Source organism: Platalea leucorodia, assembly GCF_965183815.1.
Source record: "Platalea leucorodia genome assembly, chromosome: 15".
In the NCBI taxonomy this organism is placed as follows: Eukaryota; Metazoa; Chordata; class Aves; order Pelecaniformes; family Threskiornithidae; genus Platalea; species Platalea leucorodia.
In genome coordinates, this window is record NC_138837.1 from 641936 (window position 1) to 664795 (window position 22860).

Below are 22860 nucleotides of genomic sequence, written 5' to 3' on the forward strand. Positions count from 1 at the left end.
CAGGAGCTCCCGGCGAGAGCCACCACCGCCCCGAGCTGGGGCGGCACTGGCACCCCTGGCGCGAGGAAGCACGTCTGCACAGAGAGGCTGGAGGAAGGACCGGCCATGTGCAAGCACGTACACGTTAAAAACAATTAATTCAAAGAAAGCCTGTACTGATGAGTCGAGCCTGCACCGGCATTTCCAGGCTTTGAGGCTGACTCCCTGACTTCAACTTGACCTCCTTGAAATTACACACAATGCAAATTTTACAGTTGATAATTATGAGTGACTAAAGTTGTTAATCCTTATAGAGGATAAACAAGTTGTTTCACTGACATTGCCGTCATTTATGTAGTGACACACTTACTGCCACTTATATTTGGGACACGGTCTGTGTGACAGTGTAGATGTCACGCGTGGTCCCTTACGCTCCAGAAAACATTGAAGTTGAGCTATTTTGACTTCTGTGTTTTGACTTTGCAGCATACATTTTGAGACAGACACTTTGGACAGATTTTCCAAAGCCCTTTATATCTCATTTCCAAGGATAAAAACCACAAACAGAAGCAAATTACCTGCAGGGGGATCATGCTGCCACCTCTGACGTTGACCCTTCAAATCGATGAACAGACCGTAGCTGCTCCAGTTAGTTGAGAGACCGGCCAACACTGCCGGCAGTCACTGCCGTTCGCCACCTCCTCCTCGGAGGCTTCACAGCCCCTGGTCCAACTCTAACGAAGCCTCTGCTCCCATTTCTTTATTCCTTCTGTGCCTGAAAACAGGTCCCATCTTTTGCAGTGTCCTCCGCCTTCCTGGGCAGCTTGAGAGCAGAGGAAAAGGTGCCTCTGGTCTCGGCCCTCACGTCCCACCAAAACTGCCCCAAGTCCCCGTCAGCCCCAAGCAGAAGCAAAAGGCAATCTGCTCAGCTGTGGCAGAGGAAAGAGCACCTTGTGAGTGAGCCTCCCACATTAAAGCCTGCAATCCCTGTTGTTTACTGAGACTCTCCAGTCCAAGGACTGACATGCATGATGATTTGGTATTTTCTTCCAGAAGTAGACAGGAGGTGGGAAGGGAGGAACGCTCACCTCTGCAGGACACCGCTGGAAACATCCACGGGGCGACAAACGCAGCTTTGTACTCTCGCGGTGCGTAAGGCCCACCCCGCACCCTTCTCGTTCCTTAACGACCAGCTGGCGGGGTGCAAAGCCCGATGCCTGCTGAAGTCCAAGCCCGCTGTAAGAAGCATCACCTGTACCAAGCAAACCTGTAATCACATCAAGAAACAGAAGCAGTTCCAGGTGCCACAGCTACAACCGCTACAGCGCGGCTCAGTTCAGAATAAGCACTGACTCATGTTTCATTCCTCCTGATGTTTTTAAGTACTTTCAAAACATCCAGGTTTGGGGTCTCAAGAAGTCAATGCAATGATGGCGCAGAGGGAAAAGAGCAGCTGGTCCCTTTCCACTCCCGCAAGTCAGAGCTGTGGTGTTTTAAGCTTCTTAAACTCCAAATTTAAAACACAAAACACAGACAATAAACCGATTAGAACAAGTTTTATTTAACAAATTATATTAAGAATACAGACTAAGTTATCACACAATGAAACTTCCCTTTGTAAAGTACAGGAGGGTCATCTAAAATAAATATAAAAACATAGTAACATTCATAAGATTAATGCACAGTAAATTCACTTTCAACAACCCAACAAAATGCATAGCATCTTAGAAAAACACTTTGCAACTGCATAAAAGGTTTCTCTCTTCCATTTGCATGATGACATTTAAAACTGTTGCTGTTAGGAAACAATTTCACAATAAACGACCAGAATATCCAAACTGTTTGGTTTCCCTGTATTGAATGAATTGAGCAGCACCTTACTGAGCTTTTTCAGGAGCAGAGGAGCGCCCTCCCTACTGCAACGCTGTCAGAGTTTTATGGCTCAGGATAACTTACACAACACTGCTCGGCTGCCCCGCTGCCGGCAGAGATTCCGTCCGTTCGTCAAGGCTCGAAGGCTGAGGTAATTATTGGAGTGCAGCGAGACGCGCAGGCCCTTCAGGAGGAGCGGGGACGGCTCTCCGGCGAGCTGCTCTGCCGGCACCCGCGGCACGCACCCGCTGCCACCCCGGCCAGGCTCCTGGGGCTGCTTTGGGAGAGCAGCCAGTGGGCAGACCTGGGGGGACAGACCCCGTGTCACCCGAGGGCAGTGGGAGGTGAAGGCCAACGTGGGACCGGCCAGCTCCAAAGGTGCTGCATCCCGTTTTCCCTCCCCCAAGGAGATTTTTAGGGCCCCACTGAAGAGGAGAGCCCAGACCTGCGGATGCACGCCCTCGCCACCAGCGTCCACCTGGCACGTGCCGTGCCCACGTCGGGACCTCCTCCAGGCTCCGCGGTGTGTGGGTTTCGGTCTGGAGAGCTCAGGAAACCGGTGGGGGCAGAGGCGGGTGTGAAACCAAACAAGCCCAAAGCTACAGACTACCAACAACCTCTGACTACACAGGAGGCTCACGGGGGATCCTCCCCTACAAACACCGCGGGCAAACTCGGTGACAGTCAAAGGAAACAGTTTGACAAAGTTTAGTACTATCTAACTACAGCTATGAGACGCTCCCACAGGGAAGACACCTGCTACGACTGTCCACACTTGAATTTTATCACAAAGTTCACGCTCTACATTACTTTCTGGACTAATTTCTTGCCTTTCCATTGTTAACACATTAGACAGCACAGCCTGGCCTGGATGGCCCACGAGTCATCTCGGCACACTACCTGCTCTTTGCCGTGAGAAATCCAGGAGGCAGCGTGTCACTACTAATTCACATCAGAAGGTGTATTTTACAGTAAGCAAACCCCTCACTGCTGCTTTTCTGTCTCTGTTGCAGACATAAAATAATTTGGCAAATTAATTTCTCCATCAGCCACAAGATTAAGCTACCTAGAGACTAGTTTTGTTCTAGAAATAGAGGCAAGGTAGCCAAGCGCAACTGGTAAAGCTCTGCAAATCCACTTCTGTTGCCTTCCGTTGACTCATCCCCTCCCCTTATGCTCCAGAAGGCTTCTCCACAGCCAGACAACATCAACATCAGGCTCCCTGAACATTTACTGCCCAGGCCAATGCTACCACAGTCGCCTTTGGGACAGGGAGGGAGGAAGATGCAGAGAGATGGTGGTACATGCCAACAGGGAGGACTTGCTGCAAGGATGCAAGGACCAGCCTTGCAATGAGTTGCTGCGAGTACAAAAGCTATGGAACAGCAAATAAAACCTGTCTGTGCAAATGCTGACCTGATGGCCAAGATCTTGGGAATTCAGAGGTGCAATAAGAAAGCTTCCTATCATCAGTGGACTGAGAAGACGACACTTACAGTCAACCACCCTGCACCGTGTGTCTCGCTGTGCTTCCAAGCTCTGGCTCTGAGCCTCTCCCCTTTGGTAATGCCCGGTTTTCCAGCCTTCGGTGAGCAGGGCTGAGAGCTCAGCTGGCTCTCAGCAGCTGTAGCTCTTTGCTCAAAACACCTCTATTGCGTTTCTACCACGAGAACTGCATTTGTACTATTCATGCTTTCGGTACAGAGTATCCCTGCAGTGCCACAGTGCAGAAACACACTGTGAAGATCAAACTAATCTCTCGACTTTCTTTGCAGATGCACCCCTGAAGCAGCTTTGCTAGCCCAGTGTAAGAGAGAGAAAAGTGAGAACCAACTATACAAATATATCCTGAAGATTTCTTAGATGCTTGTCCCAGCTGCATGTCCTGTCAGCGTTTTGAGCCATCCAGTGTTTCTTGTAGGTCGCTAAAGAGAAAGCTGAGCTCACTATCTCTAAGAAGGCTGAGCAAATGGAACTGTTGCTATAAATATTAAAGCACCAGTTTTATCTACTGATGCCCTCTAAGCTAAATCTCATGGGAAGGGACTCGAAGCTACGCACCCATTTTTCCGAACCATACCCAGGGAGTGCCCCAGTGAATGCGGGGCTCGGCAGCTATCCGCACCCGCTCCCCGCTGAGCACTCCAGCTGCTGCGCAGCCAGCCCTGCCCTCGGCATGGGAAGCCGTGGCTCGAGGAGGGGCTCCTGGCAGCCCTCTCCCCACCTCCCGGCAGCGGGAACTGCCCCTGGGGCTCTGCGGACTCTGCGCTGGCGGCCCTGCACCAGCCCGCAGCCCGCACTCCTTCACCACCAGTGACAGGGAAGGACAGCTCTCGGCAGCTCCCTCATCCCAAAGCTGTGAGAAACACTATCTGTCCACCTGCGGTGTCCACTGAGCCACAGGAGAAGCTATAAATGGGTGCCACAGAAAACCACAGAACAAATTACAAGCAGAAAAACAGAAAGACAAAAGATGGATGAGATGGGCATAGTACTACAGCATGGAGTGGATTTGAACTTCAAGTGAACCTGAGCCGAATGACCAGGCTGCCATGGTATGTTCATTTGTCGATGTCGGCATCATCAATCTAGCCTTTGTGAAGCTTGGCAGTGAGGTCTGGCTTTGCTTTCCTGCAGGATAAATAAGAACCAAAAATGGTGCTGCAGCCTCCAAGCAAAGGAGCACTTCCAGGGGGCCACCCAAACCTCCAGAGCTGGTGCAAATGGCATAGCTTTAATTCTTTTGCCCAAATATGACACACCTGCAACCAAATTGGCTTCTGATTTCCAATTGCACAGCCTTGCTTTACGGAGGCAGTTTTAGAAAATTATTTACCTGATTGGAAGAAGTTGAAGCAAAGACTTGGAATCAGTCTGTCCTGAATGTTACAGTATTTTGTGCTCATTATCCCGGCAATGGGGTATGGTGCCTTAAAACCAGAAATGAATCTTTGGACAAGAAATATTTTACATATGTACAAATAAAAAATACAAGCTGACAGTACAAAACCTACTGTTAGTCACCATTCTGTCCAACTAGAAAATGCAAGATCAATCAAAAGCAGTGCAAAGCAGGTCAGGGCATACATATGACCCAGACTGAGAGCGACAATACTGTTATTTGTTACTATGGCAATTACATTTCAATAGGGTTAGGTAATCAGTATTTTACAATATAAAAAGTTGTATGTTTTAACACTAACTTAAAAATTGCCATTTTGCTGCCATGATGTAGCTTTGTTCTACAGCAGAGACTTGAAAAAGCAGCACGGAGTCAGATGGGCACTTCCAAACAACTTATTACAGCAACAGACTTCTCCAAGACATGCATTTGACTCGGGAGCGAGCTAAGGTCAGCGATCACAAGGAGGCTGAGGTCAGGGTTTAATGCATCCCACTCTCGTCCTGCACTACGTCAGAGTTCAGTGCTTCCCCATGAGTGCACAAGAGAACAGGCACATCTCTTTTGTTTTAGCAGCTAGCGGGGCGAATATTAGAAAACTGTCCAAAGTGACGAGCAGGTGACAGCATCCACGTTGTCAGCAGGGCCCCAGCTCCGCAGGCAGCTTGGCCAGGGGTCAGCAGGACACTGCTGGGGTCTGCCCAGGCTGCTGCCAGCATCCAGCCCGGAAAGAAATACAGGACATTTGTCGCTCTAGGTCCTGACGGACACACGGATGCCCCGTGCAAAGCGGAGGTGCTTCACCTCGGGAACTGCAGTGCAGCTTGTGCTCTCTGCGCCCCTCCGCCTTGCCAGTGCCTGAGGAGAGAGCCCAAGGCAGGTCTGAGCCAGCGACCCCGGCCCCGCTAGCCTACAGCAAAACCAACTCGTCACAGTCTGGGGTTGATCCTGGCCACAGTGGAGCTGCTGTGTGCCTGGACCTCAGGGAGGCAGACATGGCATCCGCTGTGGCTCGGTGCTGCCTGCTGGACCAAGCACTGCAGGGGCCTCCTGCTGTGAGGCGTCGAGAGCCCATCAGCTCCACATCAGCTCAGGCGGGATGCCTGGGGGCTTGCAGATTAACCAGCCGTATCTTTTACTCTTCCTTACTTTTAGTGCTCGCTGCTGAGCATTTCTTGACGGTCCACGAGCTCACAGCTCACTGTTCACAGCAGTTTGCTACAGCTCTGGTTTTTGTGACTGTCCTGCAGCAGGGGTTACAAAGTGGGGACAACCGAGGGGCTGCCATCAGGCTCCCAGTCACGTACTCACGTGGAGAGGTGTCCGCAGCAGCGAGGGAGGGTGGGGGCAGCTGCTGAAGGGTTGCACAGTCCCAACGCGTAGAGCAGCGTGTGCAGGAGGAGGTGGTGCAGCGCAGGGTGGGCGACGATGGCCGGATGAGCGGAGGTCTGCCGGGACGGCCCCGGCGCCACGTCCTGCGTCCCGCTCAGTAGTATGCATGCACACGCCTGCTCCAGCGCCGGCGGCCCCTCTCAGGACTGCGGGACCGGTGGGCACCTGGTGGGGCTGGGCGGCAGGCGGGCTGCCGCGCTCTGCTCCGTCCGGAAGCTGTAGTCATACTGTGGGGCAAAGCAAGACAGAGGGAACGTGAGGCACCGCCCGACGGCAGCCCGGGCCTGGGTGCGTGGCCAGGCAGCCACACAGCCACGCTCCCCAGCCCGTGCCCGAGGCAGAACAATGCAACAAGCAGAAGAATGAGGTAAGAACTGGGCCTGGCAGCACCCTGAGCTGTGATCTCGTCCCCCTGTCCCGGGCAGGGCCCCGCTGGGTGAGCCTGCTGGCACCACCTGACCCCATGTCGGTAACCGTCCCAGGTAGGATTCACACCCCTCCCCTACAACCCAGCGTTAACACAAACATGACCCCACTCATCCTGTGCATAAAGCAACTAGTCAGAAAGATTCCCCCTTGCAGGCCCCATTTACACAAGCTGGTACCATCCTAATTAACATTTTTTGTTTGGCAACGTGGGTGAAAATTCCTATATATGTGTCCCTGCACCCTATGGATGTCACTGCAGCTGGCTGGACACTGCTGCAGCCCAAGGGACGTCCCTGCAGCTGAGGGACGACCCTGCCGCCGGCTGGACGCAGCCGCGTGGGCCTGGGCGCAGCAGCGCTCATGGAGTGCGTCGCAACGCGCATGGAGTGCGCCGTAGCAGTGCCATCTCGTGGCACGCTGTGGGCGCACCCCGACAGCCCCGGACCACCCTGGACGCTGCTGTGGCCCCTTGCCGTGCCACGGCACCCCCAGGAGAGGCCGGGGCCGCGGTGGCTGTCCCATCACGGGTGGTGCAGCCAAAGTGGAGCGATGCACTGGGGCTGCTGGGTCAGCAGCGGCACACGGCCCCAGCACACCCGCTGTAACGGCTCCGGATATGGACTGCCCTCCCTCACGTCTCCCAGTGTCCCGTTTGTGGCTCCTGGGATGTCACCAAGTCATTCCCCTGTTCCCTTGGGCCAGGCCCGTTTGTCACCACTCCTCACCAGCCAGCCTGGCGCATGGGACACGCTGCCAGCGAGGCGGCCCCGGAACCAAGCGACTTCGCTGGCGCCTGACCCTGGCCACGTGCGCGGGGATGGGGCCACGTTGCGGCCGGGCTGGCTGTGCCAGGGCTGCCGCGGGTTTGTCCACGCTGCCAAGACCCCTCGGAGCTGTGCGAGGGCTGCAAGCTTCTTGTGGGGAGACAAGCTGGACGTGCTCCTCCAGCCGGCTCCCAGCGGACACGGGCTCGGCCCTCTCTGCTCCGACACCACAACCTCCTCCCCGTCCCGGGTCGGCGTGCCCAGCAGCCGGGCGAGCGAGGCCGCCGGCGCTCCCGCAGCTGTCAACCCGCGGCGCCAGGCTGCCGGGGGACCGGCTCCTCCCGCAAAGACGGAGCCGGCGCCCGCCGAGCCCGGCCCGGCCCGGCCCGGCCCCTCCGTCCCGGGGCTGCGGGGCCGCCGCGGCGGGGCCCGGGCCCGGCCCCTGCAGGGAGGCGCGGGGCCGGCAGAGGGCGCGCGGGGACCGCGGCGCTCCCCGGCTCCCACCGGCGGGGCGGGGCCCGGGCGGGGCGGGGCCCGGGCGGGGCGGGGCCGGGGCGGGGCCGGGGCGGGGCCCGGGCGGGGCGGGGCCGGGGCGGGGCCGGGAGCGGCGGGGAGCGGCCGCTTCGCCCCGCGGGGAGCCGCGCAGGGGCCGCGCCGCGCAGCCGCCCTCCTCGAGGCTGCCTGGGAACCGGCTACGTCTTCATTAATTCCACGGCGATGTCACGATGTCACAGCCAGCAGCGCCAGCCCCCAGCTAAATAAGCAATAAGCCTCATTTTTCACCACGCAAACACATAAAGATGTCAGCTCAAACTGTTTACTAATTAACACTTAAAAAGACACAAATTAGATATGCGTGGCTAAGAGCAATTATAATCAAGACGAATTTCTCTAGTCATTTGGGAACTGAAAAAAATGCCTAATTGCTGGAACCAATGTTTTAAAAACTGAAATCATGCCAGTTATCAAATATGTTCATTTAAAGAACATTTCATGTGACTGCACTCTGGAGAATTGACTACAAACATGAGAACAAGGAAAAATATTTCTGTATAAAATTAAAATTTTAAGCTCTTTTAGATTTACAACTTCTTCATTAAATATATTTGCAAAGAGCAGCCCATGAAAACTTGTAGCAATTAAGTGGTTAAATGAACTGCCTGCCTTGTCAGTTTAAAAGGAATGATTAATATTAGATGCTCACTTTACTAATTAGACTCTCTCCAGACTTTTTGCTCAACGCCAAGCTAAAACAAAGACGGGGCACACGCTGCCAGCGCCCCGCAAGGGCGGGAGGCCCACGGCAGTCCGATGGCTGACCGCGCCGCTGATGGCCACGTGGCATGGCAGCACCCGCCGCTGCCGCCGGAGCCATGAACAGTCCCGGAGCCTTGGCTGCCGCCTGCACCGCTCTGCACCGCACAGAGGCCGCCTCGCCTGCCGAGATGCCTGCTCGGTGACGTTCCCCTACCCCAGACAGGCAGGACCAGCGAGGACAAACCACCTGCAGCCCTGCACGGACAGCCAGCAGCGGCGCTGCCGGGGCTCCGCTCCTCTCCACCCTACGTCCGCCAGAACAGCCGTGGGCGAACGTCGCCCTCAGCTTAAACCTGCTTTCACCCGCTGGGCTTCACCGCCTCTTTGTACACTGCTTCTTCATACGCTCCTCGGGGCATGGCTGCGCAGTCCTAGTGCAATGAGATGCTGACTTCAGGTGCAGCCTGAGCGTGCAGTACAGGATTTCCTCCTATTTTCATTAGTTTTTCTGAAAGGGTGGAGTCCTTTCATTCGGCTCGCCTCGCAGCTCGGAGGATGTTGCATACATCTGCAAATGTGGCGACAGAGAACAATAACTCTTGGAATTCTTTGGGAATATTTTTTGCAAGGCATCTAGCTCCAGGGAAAATGTTCTCGCTGCTTTGGAAATCCAGAAGATTTGCTGTAATGGTGCTATTGCTTGCAAGGGAAATAAAGCCATGCAGAAATTCACAATATTTATATGCGTAGCTATCTATGTGCAGACAAGATGCTTCATCAAGGAATATGGGCTGCATAATTATACTTTTCATTACTCTGAAACACACACAGCCTGTAATGGAACAGGAGGGTGTGCAGAGAGCCAGCAGGTATCAACCTCTCCTCCCAAGGCCACACAAACGACTCCGGTGCCGGTGTCCCTGCACTCTGCAGGCCTGCGAGGGGCACGGGGGAGGGCTGCACAGCCCACCCCTCTGGGCAGCGCCTGAGACCTCTCCCCACAGCAGGCGACACGCAAAGGGCTGCAGAAGCAAACGCAACACCACTCTGCTTCCCTCCGGCTCAAGGGACCCGCTGTCCTGCGGCCAGCTCCCAGTAAGAGCTGGGGAAAGGAGGCGGGCACGCGTCGGGGCCACCAGCCCTGAGCGGCGCTGCTCAGGCTCCCAGCGCACGATGCCCTCGTGACAGACGCGGGCGGTCCCGAGCAGAAGCACAGCATGCGTGCCACACGGCAGGACTGCAGCGCCTGAGGCAGCGGGTGCTTCTGCCGGCGATTGCCCCCATCGGGTAGCACCTTTGGAGCCGCCGTCGCTGCTCCCCTGGCCCACTGGGTGCCTGGAAAGCCCTGGCAACCGACGACCTTCTTTTGGCACTCAGACAAAACTTCCAGGCAGGAGAAGAGGATGGATTTAGGGAACTGGACTCACAACTGGAATCAAAAAGTAGAGAAGCCTTGAGGAGTCTGGAAGTTTTGCTATGCCATCTTCTTACTCTTCCCCTTCAACCCAGTTGGCTGGCACAAGAGAAGATGTTTGTGACCAATGGTGCTGAAAGAAGCATGTGCTGCTGAGACAGATTTTCCTCCTGGTCTGAGACTTCAGCAGCCCTTGCAGAGCAGGCAGCTCCTCGGCACCAGGCAGCCCAAGTCATGCATGTGCCAAAATGCTCCCTCGGGAACACGAGACCATCCTCGGTTTGCTGGCTGTCTCCTCCCTGAGCTCCTGGAAGACTCACGCTCACTGAAAGCGCAGCCTGTTTTTCCTGGTAACAAGTTACCAGCACCGTCAAACTGAAAAATGATGAAGTAGTTTACCTGACATTGCTTAATCAAGTTCATTTGCTTCCCTGAGATGCAAGAGGCAACCTACCACAAACAGCATCCTGCTTGTAACATGTTTTGTTAATAAGTGAGAAAGAAAGGTTAAATAAGACAGACATCTGGAACTAAACAGAGGGCAGCAGACTTTGCCATTAGATTCAACATCTAAAGCATCTTCACCCAGCACAGATCACAGAGGACACCCTAGTTCTGAGCTTACTGTTTCACTCTGCATTGACTTTATCCACCAGCAGTGACTTGGGAAGGACAAGAGAGGCCTTTTCCATAAGGGAAGGGATCACACAACAAAGCGAACACAGCTCTCATGACACTTTTGTTTAGTGCCTGGCTGGGTACCTACCTCCTTTTCGATTTCTGCAAGGGTTTTGATTGTGATGCCCAAGAGATCAACTGGCTGCATCTGGCAAGAAAGAAAGGAAAAAAAAACACAAATGTCAAATTTAGGGGTTTTTTTGTTTGGTTGTGTTTTGCTTGAAGTCAGCAAATACTCTATCACCAGAGATTTAGAGGCACCATCTGTAAACACATGCATCACCCTGTTTCTCAGTCCACCACTGGAGCGAAGAAGCAGAAGGTGGGTCGGGGTAACAGCTCTCACGCCTTTCTCCCTGAGCAGGGACAGCTGACACTCATCTCGGTGTCGCTTTGCACAGGTAGCTCTTTAGCCATCTCCCTGCCGCAGCACGGCTGTTACTGGAATGCACTTTGAACACCCTATGGATTCCATGTGGCTGCAGCACGTAGGTGTGAGCGGCACCGGCTGTGGGAAGCCCCGACCAAACTGACCATATGGTGGCAATGGTGTCTAAAGGATCCGAGGGGAGCATTAGCATGACCTAATCTCTCTGCATTTGTCCTCGCAGCAGGGACTCCAGCTTTCTGGGAATAAGGGCCCATAAACAACCCTTTCAGAAAGCAATGGTTGTGAAAAACCGCATCCGGCTGCACATGCAGGTTGTGTCAGCAGGAAGAAGAAAGCACAAAGCGGGAGCACAACGTGAAAAATCAGATACAGCTGACGGCTCGGTGTTTGCTGTAACAGCTTCTCGTAAACTGATTTTTACAGAGATATTATTTTAGGATTGGATGGACTAGGCAACTGATAATGGGGTGCTGAGCCTTTGAGCTCTGGACCACCAACTTAAATTAGCGCTGGGGCAGCAACGCTCAAAAGTCATTGTGAATTGGTACCGGGGTTTCCGTTTCAGCTGAGCAACCTGCCCTGCCCAAGCTGCTGGCGGCACCCTCCGCTGGCACCGCGGCACTCGGCACCGAGCAGGCGGGACGCGGTGCCCTCCCGAGCTCACCCTGCTGCCAGGCAGGAGCCGTGCCCCAGCAGCACAGGCATGCTGAGCAGGACGCCGCTTGAGGAGTGAACTCGCTTAGAAACATGCCATATATGAAAATAACCCAGTCTGGTTTGCTGCTGCACTTGACACTTTGGCTCAGATAATCTCCCATGCCAAATCCTAAAATCATTTTTCCATCCCCGCTCCTGCTCCCTGGAACCCAGCCGAGGTCCAGCTGCGGCATCATTAGGACACAGCCACCTCCGCAAACTTTCCAGGCTGGAACTGGTAAACAGGAGGGCACAGGCTCCCCACCCAACTGGATTTTGGCCAGCGCAGCCGTGGCAACCCTGCTACCCCCCGGTCAGCTACAGCCGCCCGCGCTCCACCTGCAAAACCACCAGCGCCCACCAAGACTGAGTAGCTCTGGAAGATCTGGAAGACCCTCGCCCACCCGCCGCTGCCCGGCTCTGCCTGCGCAGGGCGTGGAGCCGCAGGAGCCCGGCGGCAGCCTGCCGAGCGGCAGCGCCTCCCAGCGCCAAGGAGCACCACGCCGTCACCGTTGCCTGGAACTGGGGTGTAAAAGCAAAGTCATAAAGCTGACAGCACTACGCCATCTCCGCAGCAGGTTAAATCTAGGAGAGCTGTACATTTGCAGCTTTCTTTGCTATCTGTGCTAAGAAACTAGAAATGCTTCCGGCACCAGAGAGTCCCATTGCCATTCCTATTTCTGATGGTGATAAAACTTCACCTCCCTGGAGAATTCAGTTTTAGAAGTGATCTGGCAAAAGCCATTCCCACCCTATGGGAAAGTATTGTGAAGCACAACCTTGGGTCACCTCAAGTGCTGGGTATATACTAGGCCCCACAAAAGCAAAGCGCGCCGAAGCAGGTCATTTGCGTTGATGCTTTGTGATAGCTCTCCACGAAAAGATGAATTTCAGGCATTGGGAGAACAACGAAGGCAACTCACCCCTTCAGGAGCACAGGCAAACTTCTCCGAAATCATAAAAGGCACTCCATCCATTGCTGAAAGGGACAAAACGGGCAGACATGTCACATTTCCAGCTGACTTCTGACATGCAACTTCACACATTCCCAGTGACAGATCAAGTATTCATGGCATTGACACATGATTGATAGCTCGTAGAAGTTATTGCCAGCCTTTTCCTGCCTCTCACCTGCCAGAGGTTTCTCTCTGTTTGAGACACAGCTGGGTTAGTCCCTACCAAATCAGGAATTCAGTGAACCCTCCCTGCTCTATCCATATACAATTTCATAGTCTCAATTTTTAGTCTTCCAATTTGGTCCAGCTGCTGAAACAGGACAGTATTCAGAACTGAAAACAAATACAAACAGTTTAAGAGGACAGACATCTCTTTCCCACTACCACACAGAACCATCTGAGTGAACTCGGCGGTGTCTGAGCAAGAGGGTAAGGAACATTCCCCGTTCGGCTGACTTGTACGTCCCCAAAGCGGTGCGTACTGCTGCCAGAGCAGAATGAAAACACCCGGGGCCAAGCACCCTCCCTGGCCTGGCTGCTGCCCGTGGAAACTCAACAGTGAGCAACGGAGCTCAAACACTTGCAAACCACATCTGGAGCACAGAAACCAGTGGAGTATGAGGACAGACACAAGGACATGACGGCACACGGCACAGCCTCGTGCCACTGGGCCAAGCTCTCTCTGTAGCACAACCTTCATGTACTAAGAGGACTGTTTGCCTTTATATTGTCTTGTGTATTCTTCTTAGATAGCGCAATGATGTTCAGTGTTTCTGTCTTGCTATCACCACCTCAGAAACTTCACACAAAGCCTCCCACAAGACGTGTCAGTACAAGGGAGACACTTATTTTTAAAACAGCAGTTTCCACATAAGACTGAAAAGGGCACATTTCTAAGGCAGAGTGCAGCCCCAAATACACTCGCTTTCTGTCAGCTACACCTTTAACATTTTAAGTCTTTAAATTTCAGCTCTGAAAGAAACAAAAACTTCAAACTAGAGCAAATTTAAGCCCTGAAATGCCCTCAAGTAATCCTCAAATAGGGTTTTCTTTCACAAAGCATCTGCACCCACGAACCCAGCGTTTCTCTGCTTGCTGTTTGTAACTTCCATCAGCACCAGTGAGTTACCACATTAGTGATTTAACAAGGGTTATTTAAGAATACTTAGCATTTGACATTTGCTTTGTGTATTTTTGACTTAAAAAAAACGCCTCCAGTGGAGTCATTTCATTATCAAAGGTGCTATGTGGCAGCCACAGCGCTCCATGAAACAAAAGGAAACAGATGAAAAGCAGCATCACCAAATCCAGGAAGTTTTGAACCTGAAAGACCATCTGCATTTGTTATCCCGACAGAAACCTGCTTTGATCAGTCACACGCCGGCTTTTGTAAAGTAATTTAAAGACTAAGCCGCGATGAGCGCGCGCGTTCCCCAGCAGCCCCCGCCGGACTGCCTCCATCCGTCCTTCAGTCCTCGCGCACGCCAGCCCTCCCGAAGCTCAAAACTGCAGAGCAAAGCAGCAGATGAAAGCAGGGTGTGCCAAAGGCTCAGCAGCGCAATTAGCACTCTCCTAAACAAACGAGCTTCAACAGAGCTGTAATTAAGCAGGCCTGTAATTAAGTATATGCCCTTTATCATAACGATCATGCTTAAAAATGGCATGATGCATGGAAGTGTGTTATTAATGCTGCACTCCCAAAGCGCAGGAGCGTGCACAGGAGCCGGCGTGTCAGGCCCGTCACTAGGCTGCTGGTAAAATACATTAACGGGAGAAATCGGGAAACAACACACTCATTCAACGGCTCTTTTCACAGCCAGGCACAAGGAGTCACGAGGATTTAAATACCCACCAATTCAGGAAACTTTACAGAAATAAAGCGCCAGGCTGCCGCAGCCAGCCGCCTCCCCCAGCGCCGGGAGGGCAGCAGCCTTCGCCCCTCTGCCCCACGGCTCGGCTGGGCTCCGGGAGCCCGCGGCGCCAGCCTGCAGGCGGGAGCTGTTTGGGTGCAGGCGGTGGGAACCCCCCTGAGACGTGCGGGGAGCGGCCGCTCGTCCCTCACCTCTGCTGCCAGGCTGAACGATGGCCCCGGACAAAGCAAATGCTTCAGACGAAGGACACCCCTGCGCCCCCCCCCCTCGCCCTCGGAGGTGCTGCCCGCCATCCTGCAGCACTGGCTGCAGAAAGAGAGAGACTCAAAGCTACTGCTGCCTAAGAAGGGTTTTTTCATGTTCACGAGGACTTCAAGAGCGAGGCACCCAGCTTCCTTTTAGGAGTATGAATCTAAATCCAAGAAGATTAACAAACACAGTGACAATTTGTTCCACCACAACACTGAACCACCTCACCTTAATGTTAGCTTTTATATCTTATGGACAAGGCTGCGTCATGCGATGTGTAGAGCATGCTTCATGGGGGTCCCGTGCACCACGCTGCTTTGAACAAAACCCCAGCTGCAGCAGTGCACGTTTGCAGTGATTTACTGGGGAGGCTCGGCACTGCGCGCCCCTGCCTGCTGCACAGCCCCCCGCCACAACGGGGCCAAGCGCCCCCCGAGGCCAGGCTGCAGCACCGGTTCCTCCCAGTGCTCTGCAGCGCACTGCTCCCGGGGCGGCCCCGGCTCCGTCGCCGCTGGTTCAGCAACGCGTGCCCGGCTGCAGCAGACGCCCTCTCCCCACACAGGGCCCACCTCTCCGTGTTTCCCGGGCAGAGCGCAGCACGAGCAGCAATGCTGCCGTGATGGGGCTGCACATGTCGAAGCTCACGCTTGGAGCTCGTGTGGGTTGAGCCCTTAAAAGCACTCCTGCACTGCACACCAGCTCACCGAGACTTGCAGAGCTGGGAAGGAGGTGACCGCAGGAAGCGCTCTCCAGGCCCAGGAGTCTCCAGCAACAGGCAGGAAAGAGCTCCCGTTGCTGTGCCACGGTCTGCCGGGGTGTCCAGCACCGGGGTCTGGGCACGGGTGTCATCGCTCCCACCGTGCACTACAAGACAGTACGCAACTGCCATTTACAGCAGCCAGTTAATTTCATAATAAAATTAAATGAAACCAGAACTGTAGGAGGCTTTTAATTCCATGTCCCTTGTTCTGATGTTGTGCTGTAAATAAACAGCAGCAGCAGCCTCTGATTCCTCCCTTTTTCCTTTTTTTCCCCTGTTGCTTTTGAAGCATTCCTGGCAGTCTCTGATGAGCAGAGCGCTGTGCTCAGTGCCCAGTGTTACCATTCTCACGGGCAGCGTCAAGATTTACCAGCCAGGCTTTGGCCTAGAGCTGCAGTTCTTGCTTTAGTCTGGCCGAGAGCTATTCAACGCTCCTTCATGTCAATTTGCACCACGTTCGAGACCAGCAGACGGTAACACAAAGGGATAAAAGGAATCGGTGCTGGTGAATGATAAAGTACAGCTCTCTTTCCAAAGGCAACACATACTGATTCAGAACAAAAAAGGTGGGCAAGGTCCCATTTTTACAGCATCACCACCAGTAGCATTACTCATACTACCACGAGTAAGCTCACGCATCAACCCCCGTAGGTTTTAACATCTTCAAAAGGTTGTAACTTTAAAATATTTTTAAAGACCTATAAAACGTTTGCACCTTACATGTTTCACTTCAAGCCTCCTTGCACAGGTAGGCAAAGCTGCTCTTGCCCTGTGCTGCTCCAAGTGGGGCCAGCGGCAGGGCCATCAGGAACACCACCTCCCTTGGCACCCGCCCTCGGGCGGCCGTGGCTGCCGGCCCCACACGTGGAATCGCCGCTCGCCCAGAGCCTCACCCGCCGGGAGGATGCCCATGGTGCCAGGGCCCGGCACTGAGGGGCTGAATCCAGGAGGCAGCGGGTTCTCCCCGTGCAACTACACCCACGGCATCTGCAACAGATTAGGGAGGTGCCTGCGCTCTTCTCCCTCAAACCAGAACAAAATAAAAAGGGACTTCAGAAAGAAAACTGTTTTCAATGGCTGTTTGCTGTCTCCCAGGAGCAGCTCCTCCCTGGGGGTCACATACAATTAGCTCCGTCACTGCAATTAGATAAAGGAGTTGAAAGGAGGCAGCAGCCAGAACTGTGCTCCTAAAACCAAACCCCGAAGGACGGTGTCCCCGTGAACACCTGACGGCAGCCGGGAGGAGGCCGGACCCCTCCGGTGAGCAGGGCACCCAAAAGGGCACCGGAGCCACCCCTTTGGTCAGTGCAGGACCACTGAAAACCACAACCAACTTTAAACTGGTGGCTACTTCTTCATTGTAATTTACTAAGACTTACTCTCAGCCTTTAAAGGGCAGGCCACAAAACTCTGCTCTATAAATACAACTTGTTAGCTTGCTTAGAAATTCTCTCTTTAATCTGAAAAAGTACTGTCACCCTCCTCTAAGCAAACGATAGATGCTGCCTTCTGTGCTGTAGACTCCAACTAAATCTCAGTTGTCAAATTAGTAATTCATCTTTCTTGAATAACTATATTTTTAGCAAAGCTACCAGATTTAAATAATCAGACCTGCCAATGCTACCCTAATTTAAACATGCTGACGAACTTTCACAAGCAGCATCAGCTAACATAATGAGTTTCTGGATGACAAAGAACTTCAGACCTTAGTTCTCTACACTACCCAGCGTAATAAGCACTTGTTCTTTCCTACAATGCGCACATAAAAGAGGAATCTAAATAATAATTGCTGTAATTATCTTGAAAAATATGTGGTGATTAATGGTGATTATGAAAATCTGTATAATTGTTCACTGAAATCTCCAACGATCAGATGCTTTCTTCAAACAGCCATTAACGAAGAACTTCGGAACACAAAAAGCATCAAAACTCAAGCCAAGCTCCTGACCGCTTGAAGCACGTGAGGATGCAACTGCACACACGCCCGGCTCCGCTTCCACCCCTCCCACGAACTCTCTGCAAGAGGTTCCAAGATGTCCACGATGTGACGCATATGTCATTGCAGTTCAAAGCACGAAGTTCAACCTGTTATTTATGCAAATAATTAATTACTCTTGTATCCAACTAGCAGTTTGTCATGACACATTAATGACTTGATAGACTTCTATGAACTAGTGAACACAGGACAGCAGAGCGCTTTTATCGTCATTTAATTTAAAAACGATCCTGTGTGAAATTATCTAGTCGTGAGTGATGGAAGCATAAAGAACAGACTCAGCAAAGCTTCTTTTGGATCATTGCTTTATTAATGGTAACGTCAGGGAAATGAAAAATGCTAACATTGTCATATTTAGCTCCTGGGTATAGATGAATAGCTGCCTCAGTGCTTGGCGGGTTCAGTTTGCACACTGCAGTGAGCGCTAATTCTTCACACCACTATTGTGGGGATACACAGCCATGGAAGAGCTTATATACCTCAACTCCCAAGGAAATAACAGCTGTTTCTGCATTTAAATTCTCACCATAAGCTTTTATAGCTTTGGATTTCTTTATTGCTATTTTTGCATGGCCTTTTACACTTGAATTTTCAACTGCTGATATTAAAAATATTTAAATAAATAAATCCCTCACAAAACATTTTCCAGCATGACTTTGAAAACTAAGCATTGCTAATCCAGGCCAACAAAAAACCCCAACACTGAATGTACTGTTGCCACCTTTGAAATTTAAATGACCTTAGATTTTAGAAAGAGCTTTCTGTAATACTGCAAAAGTCTTAGGATTTTCCCTGGACCTGAAATGCTAGCAGAGCGCTTATGTTTTACCAAGATGAATCTCTCTCAAACCAGCCCGCAGCAATAGCATAAAACCAGCAAAGCTCACCTGTTCAGAGGAAACTTCATTTTCAGCTAAATGACAGCAGAGGAACTTGGAAGCGGGTAACAGCCAGGGGGCTGGCAGAGAGCGCAGGCACGGCGGCGCGGGGACCGGGCGGCTGCACGCACCCGCCAAGGGAAGCCACGGTTAGACGAGGGACACGCGAGCCCTCGTCCTGCACGGACACCAAGGGCACCCACCAGAAGAGCCCGCTGCCCCCTCAGCGCACAGCCCGGCCCCGTGCAGGCGGGAGGGCACCCCAGCTGCAGGGAGGGCCCTTCGAAGGCCACTTCCACGTAAGCAAGAAAGCGCAGCCCACGTGCAGTCCTGTCCCCCAGGCCGAGGAGGGCAAGAGACAGCTCTTGCCATCAGAAGCGGTGCCCTGCATGGGCGAGGCTGTGACTCAGCCACGGAGTCACCCCACAGCAGATGGAGATGGCTCTCCCCCGGGGAACACCCGCTCTCTGCGATCCTGACTGTTAACTCAGGGTGACAGCGCCAGGCTGATACCTTTCCAAGGAACAGGAGAGGGACTTCCCAAGCCCTTGCAGGGCATGCAGGCTGACGGGTCCAACGCCCGCCTGCCCAGCGGGGCTGCTCCTGCCAGCGGCACAGCCCTTCCCGGCCAGCCGGCATGCCAGGACTTGCACTGCTACCTGGGCCAGCGGACCAGCCGTGGGGAGCTGGTGGGACAGCGCTGCGCTGGCCAGGGCGGGCTGGTCAGGCAGGGACCAGGACATCCCCCGCTTCCAGCCCCTGCCTGCCCACCACAGCCACCCTGACGTGCCACGCGCTCTGGCTCCCGTTCGCGCCTCTCTGCTTCCCACCGAGCACCCCGGCGCGAGCTCTGCACACCTGAGCCTTTACACCCGTGCGTGGAGGACGGCACAGGACACCTGCATGAACCCGGGCACGTTGTGTGATCTCAGTACAGGGGGAAATCATTCAGAAGTATGGAAAAAATGTTTTACCACAGTCTGCAACGCATCAAGAGAAAGACGCGAGCTTTTCAAAATAAACCACGCTCTCCATAATGTACAGCTAAGCCTCCTACTTCTGTATTTCTGTACACAGTAATTTAAATAGCAGTCTGAATAGTAAACATGTGTGTGTGCTCTCTGTGCTACTGTGCGCTGAGTCCCAGATGGAATACCACCACTCTGCATTTCCAAATCACTAATGATAGCAAAACCTCAAGGGGAAAACAAAAGCAAACTCTCCCGCGAGCTCCTGCCAAGCTGGCTGCAATCGGGAACGCTGCGACCGCCCCAGGCTGCGCTCCCCAGCTGCAGTCACTGCCCCCAAAATGCACATACTTCTTTATTTAATAAAGTACCCAAATATTAAGGCATCGATCCCATTTCCTCTCACTCCTCTCCAGTCACTTTTCAGCCTACCCAGAGCAGCCCCACAGTAAGGGACCCCTCGGACAAGGGGCAGGGGAACGCAGAGCTGCCCCCAGCCCAGCAGACCACCACAATGTGACAAACCAGCCGCAGCCCAGCGGCGTCTCCGAGACATATTGCAGTTTACGCTGTCGCTCGGGCTTGCCATCTGTGCTGTTCCCACAGAGGCCACCGTCACCGGCTGTGCTGAGGGGATCAGCGGGTTGGCGGCCCTGCGCAGCCCCTCGTTAGTCAAACGCACTGACGAGAGGAGACCAGAGCAGCCAGGATGGTCCCGTGCTCCACTCGAGTGATTGGCACCGGGGGCTCGGCTGGCAGCGCTGCGTGAGCTCTGCCCGCACACCCGGCCCGCGGGCAGGGGTGCAGGGCTCAACCCACCACCTCTCCCCTCGTTCATCTCCACCGGACCAAGGCACAACCCAAGCTCACGAGACGGCCCCGGAGCACAGCACCCAGCTCCCAGGGCCAGCTGTGCCGCTGGTCCCGCAGCTCCCGGAGGGAGCAGGAGCTCGCACCAGGGAGCTGTCGCGGGGGATCGAGGAAGCGGTAGCGCAGCCTGGCTGGGAAGGCCCTGGCGCGGGGCCCAGGCCGGGCAGCGGGACGGCGGCAGCACCGAACCACACGACGTTGGGTGGGGTGAGCGGGAGAGCAGGGGCCCCCTGGGCCGTGGAAGGAAACCTTCGCGATGGGAAAGGTTTACAGCTTTCCTGTTCGTCTTGAAACAACTTTGATTAAAAAAACAGACCTGGACTAAATTTTCGTTTTTGCTAATTTGATTGTCAGCCTTGATTTTCTCTGTTTCCTGCATAGCTCATGACACGGCACAATTAGTTCTTTACTGCTAGATCAAGCCATGAAAACACTTGAGAAAATACTCCTGGTTTTGATTATTTTCTTTTTTAAATAAAGCGAAGGTTAAGTACTGCATGGTGACGGCTAAGTAGTACCTCAGCGCTGCGGCTGTATCAGCACCAGAGAACATGGAGAGACTTCAAACAAGCTCTTCAAATTGCAAGTGTTTAGGAGCTCTTGATTTTATTATTTTTTAATAAAATGTCCCCTTTGAAGTCTCTGCACCACACTAAACTTCAAAGATCACACCTAAGCATGTGCTACTTCCAAGCAACAACCCTTAATTAATTAGACCAGAGCAGATACAAAACAGGGCACTTGCGCGGGGCTGGGCAGAGACGGGGCAGGTCCTGCTCGCGGACGGGGAGGCGAAGCGGAGGTACTCCTCCAGCCTCCGCGCACGGGCCACCGCGCTGAAGAGAAACGCAGACGCTTTTCAATTACTTTCAGCTCTAGCTGTAATGATAGGCAGACTCCTTGGAAGTCATTAAACATGTAATGTCTGTCTGCTGCAGAGAGGCAGGGAGGTGCAGGCAGGACTCGGGCTGGAGCAAGCAGTTGCAAAAAGCATCTCGGGAAGCACCCACAATAGCTGCAGTGTTCCCCGGCCGGTGGCTGTAAATTTCTGCCTCTTGATGAGAGAAACATCCTGTTGGGTAACGGCTGCTTCCTTCCAGCACTGGTATTTTTTGCACTTCAGCCATTCCAGTACTGCAGGTTAGGAGCAGTGTATATTAAAGAAACACAGTGCATTTTGTTACAATATCTGGCCCTGGAAGCTTTGATTTTCCTTTGCTGAGACACCTATGGAGGTGTGATTTCGTACAACAGGGGCAGGCGGGTTGTCACTGTGAGGGTACTGGGCTCCCCAACTCAAAAACCTCTCTGGACAGGAGCCAGGTCACCGGGCAGCGGCAGACGCTCTCACTTGCAACGAGGGCTGCAATCCGCCCCAGCACCAGCACCGCACAATCTCCAGCTGTGCACTGGGCTACCAACATCTGTCCCACAGGGCTCCCTGGGGAGATAAGGGTGCACAGCACCCTCCCTTAACATGGTTTTGTTTTAAAGGACTTTAGTTTTTTTTAAACACACAGGCATCTTTTTGCTTCCAATAAAAGCAGGGGAAAGATGACGGATCAGCTGTCCTGAAAGCACCATGCTCTCCATACCACAGGCACCCCTAAACACGAACGGCAAGCAGAAACTCATCACGAGCACGGCTACAAAGGACGTGGGACTCCCACCCCCTGCCTGGGAGCTCAGCAATGCACCGAACACGTGCTCCCACCATCCAGCGATGTAGTGCTGATCTGGCCAGAAGAGCCTTGATGAGGACCCAAAGCGGAGGTCTTCAGCACAGGAGAGGATGGCAGGGCGGTGGCCACGCTGCGCGAGATACCGCTCAGCTGCAGGAGGCTGTACCTAACGCTGAGCTTTGGGGAGCCGAAAAGGTGGGGGGAGGTTTCCTTGTCCTCCCAACAGCCGGACCACGGAGCCACGGCCCCACAGAGCCAAAAGCTCTTCTGCAGGAGATCCACTGTGCACGGCAACTCAGGATCCAGATCTCCTAATGTAATTTAATTTTTAAGTGCTCAGAGTCATTAGTGGAGCCACATATTTCTATCAGGTAAATTTCATTTGCATATGCAAATTATATCTAAATACACTGCACCATTAATATGATCACTAATTACATAATAATAGTCACCAATCTCCACACAGATCAAACTTACAGTTTTGTAGCTATTAAGGAAATTGTGCTTTGTAATTAAGATAATCCTCATTTCCAGATGCTAATTAACTATGTAATAATTAGCTTCTTTTGCTAATGCAAATTAAGTATTTTCATCCTTATTGGTAAAAGAGTTGCTTATCACTTAAAAAAGAGGCAACCTAGAAATAATCCCTCCTCCCCCTTAAAGGTGAAAAGGTAACTCCATTTTTATCAGTCTCATTTGCGAATGCAAATTAGCCCTGATTAATCAAGTCGCAGATAAATGTGCGGGTCTCGTAGCACGGACGGCCGCCTGGAGCATCGCTCCTGCCCTCGGAGGACAAGGACCGTTCGCGGCCCACGGGAACACCCGGCCGGGCACAGCTCCTCTGCCGCCG

General features: G+C 53.1%; 1 protein-coding gene across 7 annotated transcripts in view; it reads right to left on the bottom strand.

Moving 5' to 3' along the window:
* Nucleotides 1-1516: 1516 nt before the first annotated feature.
* MVB12B (multivesicular body subunit 12B) overlaps nucleotides 1517-22860 on the bottom strand; it is a 69725-nt gene continuing 48381 nt past the window's right edge. For 5 of the 7 annotated variants that reach the window (XM_082327655.1, XM_082327654.1, XM_082327651.1 and 2 more), the window contains 3 exons: nucleotides 12698-12753; nucleotides 10776-10835; nucleotides 8002-10384 (listed from right to left, as the gene is read on the bottom strand). In XM_082327655.1, coding sequence (XP_082183781.1) covers nucleotides 10193-10384; nucleotides 10776-10835; nucleotides 12698-12753 — 308 coding nt within the window. In that variant the 3' untranslated portion in view covers nucleotides 8002-10192. Of the gene's footprint in view, nucleotides 6373-8001; nucleotides 10385-10775; nucleotides 10836-12697; nucleotides 12754-22860 lie in introns of those variants that run through there. The other 2 variants (XM_082327656.1, XM_082327657.1) reach the window with 2 other exon arrangements.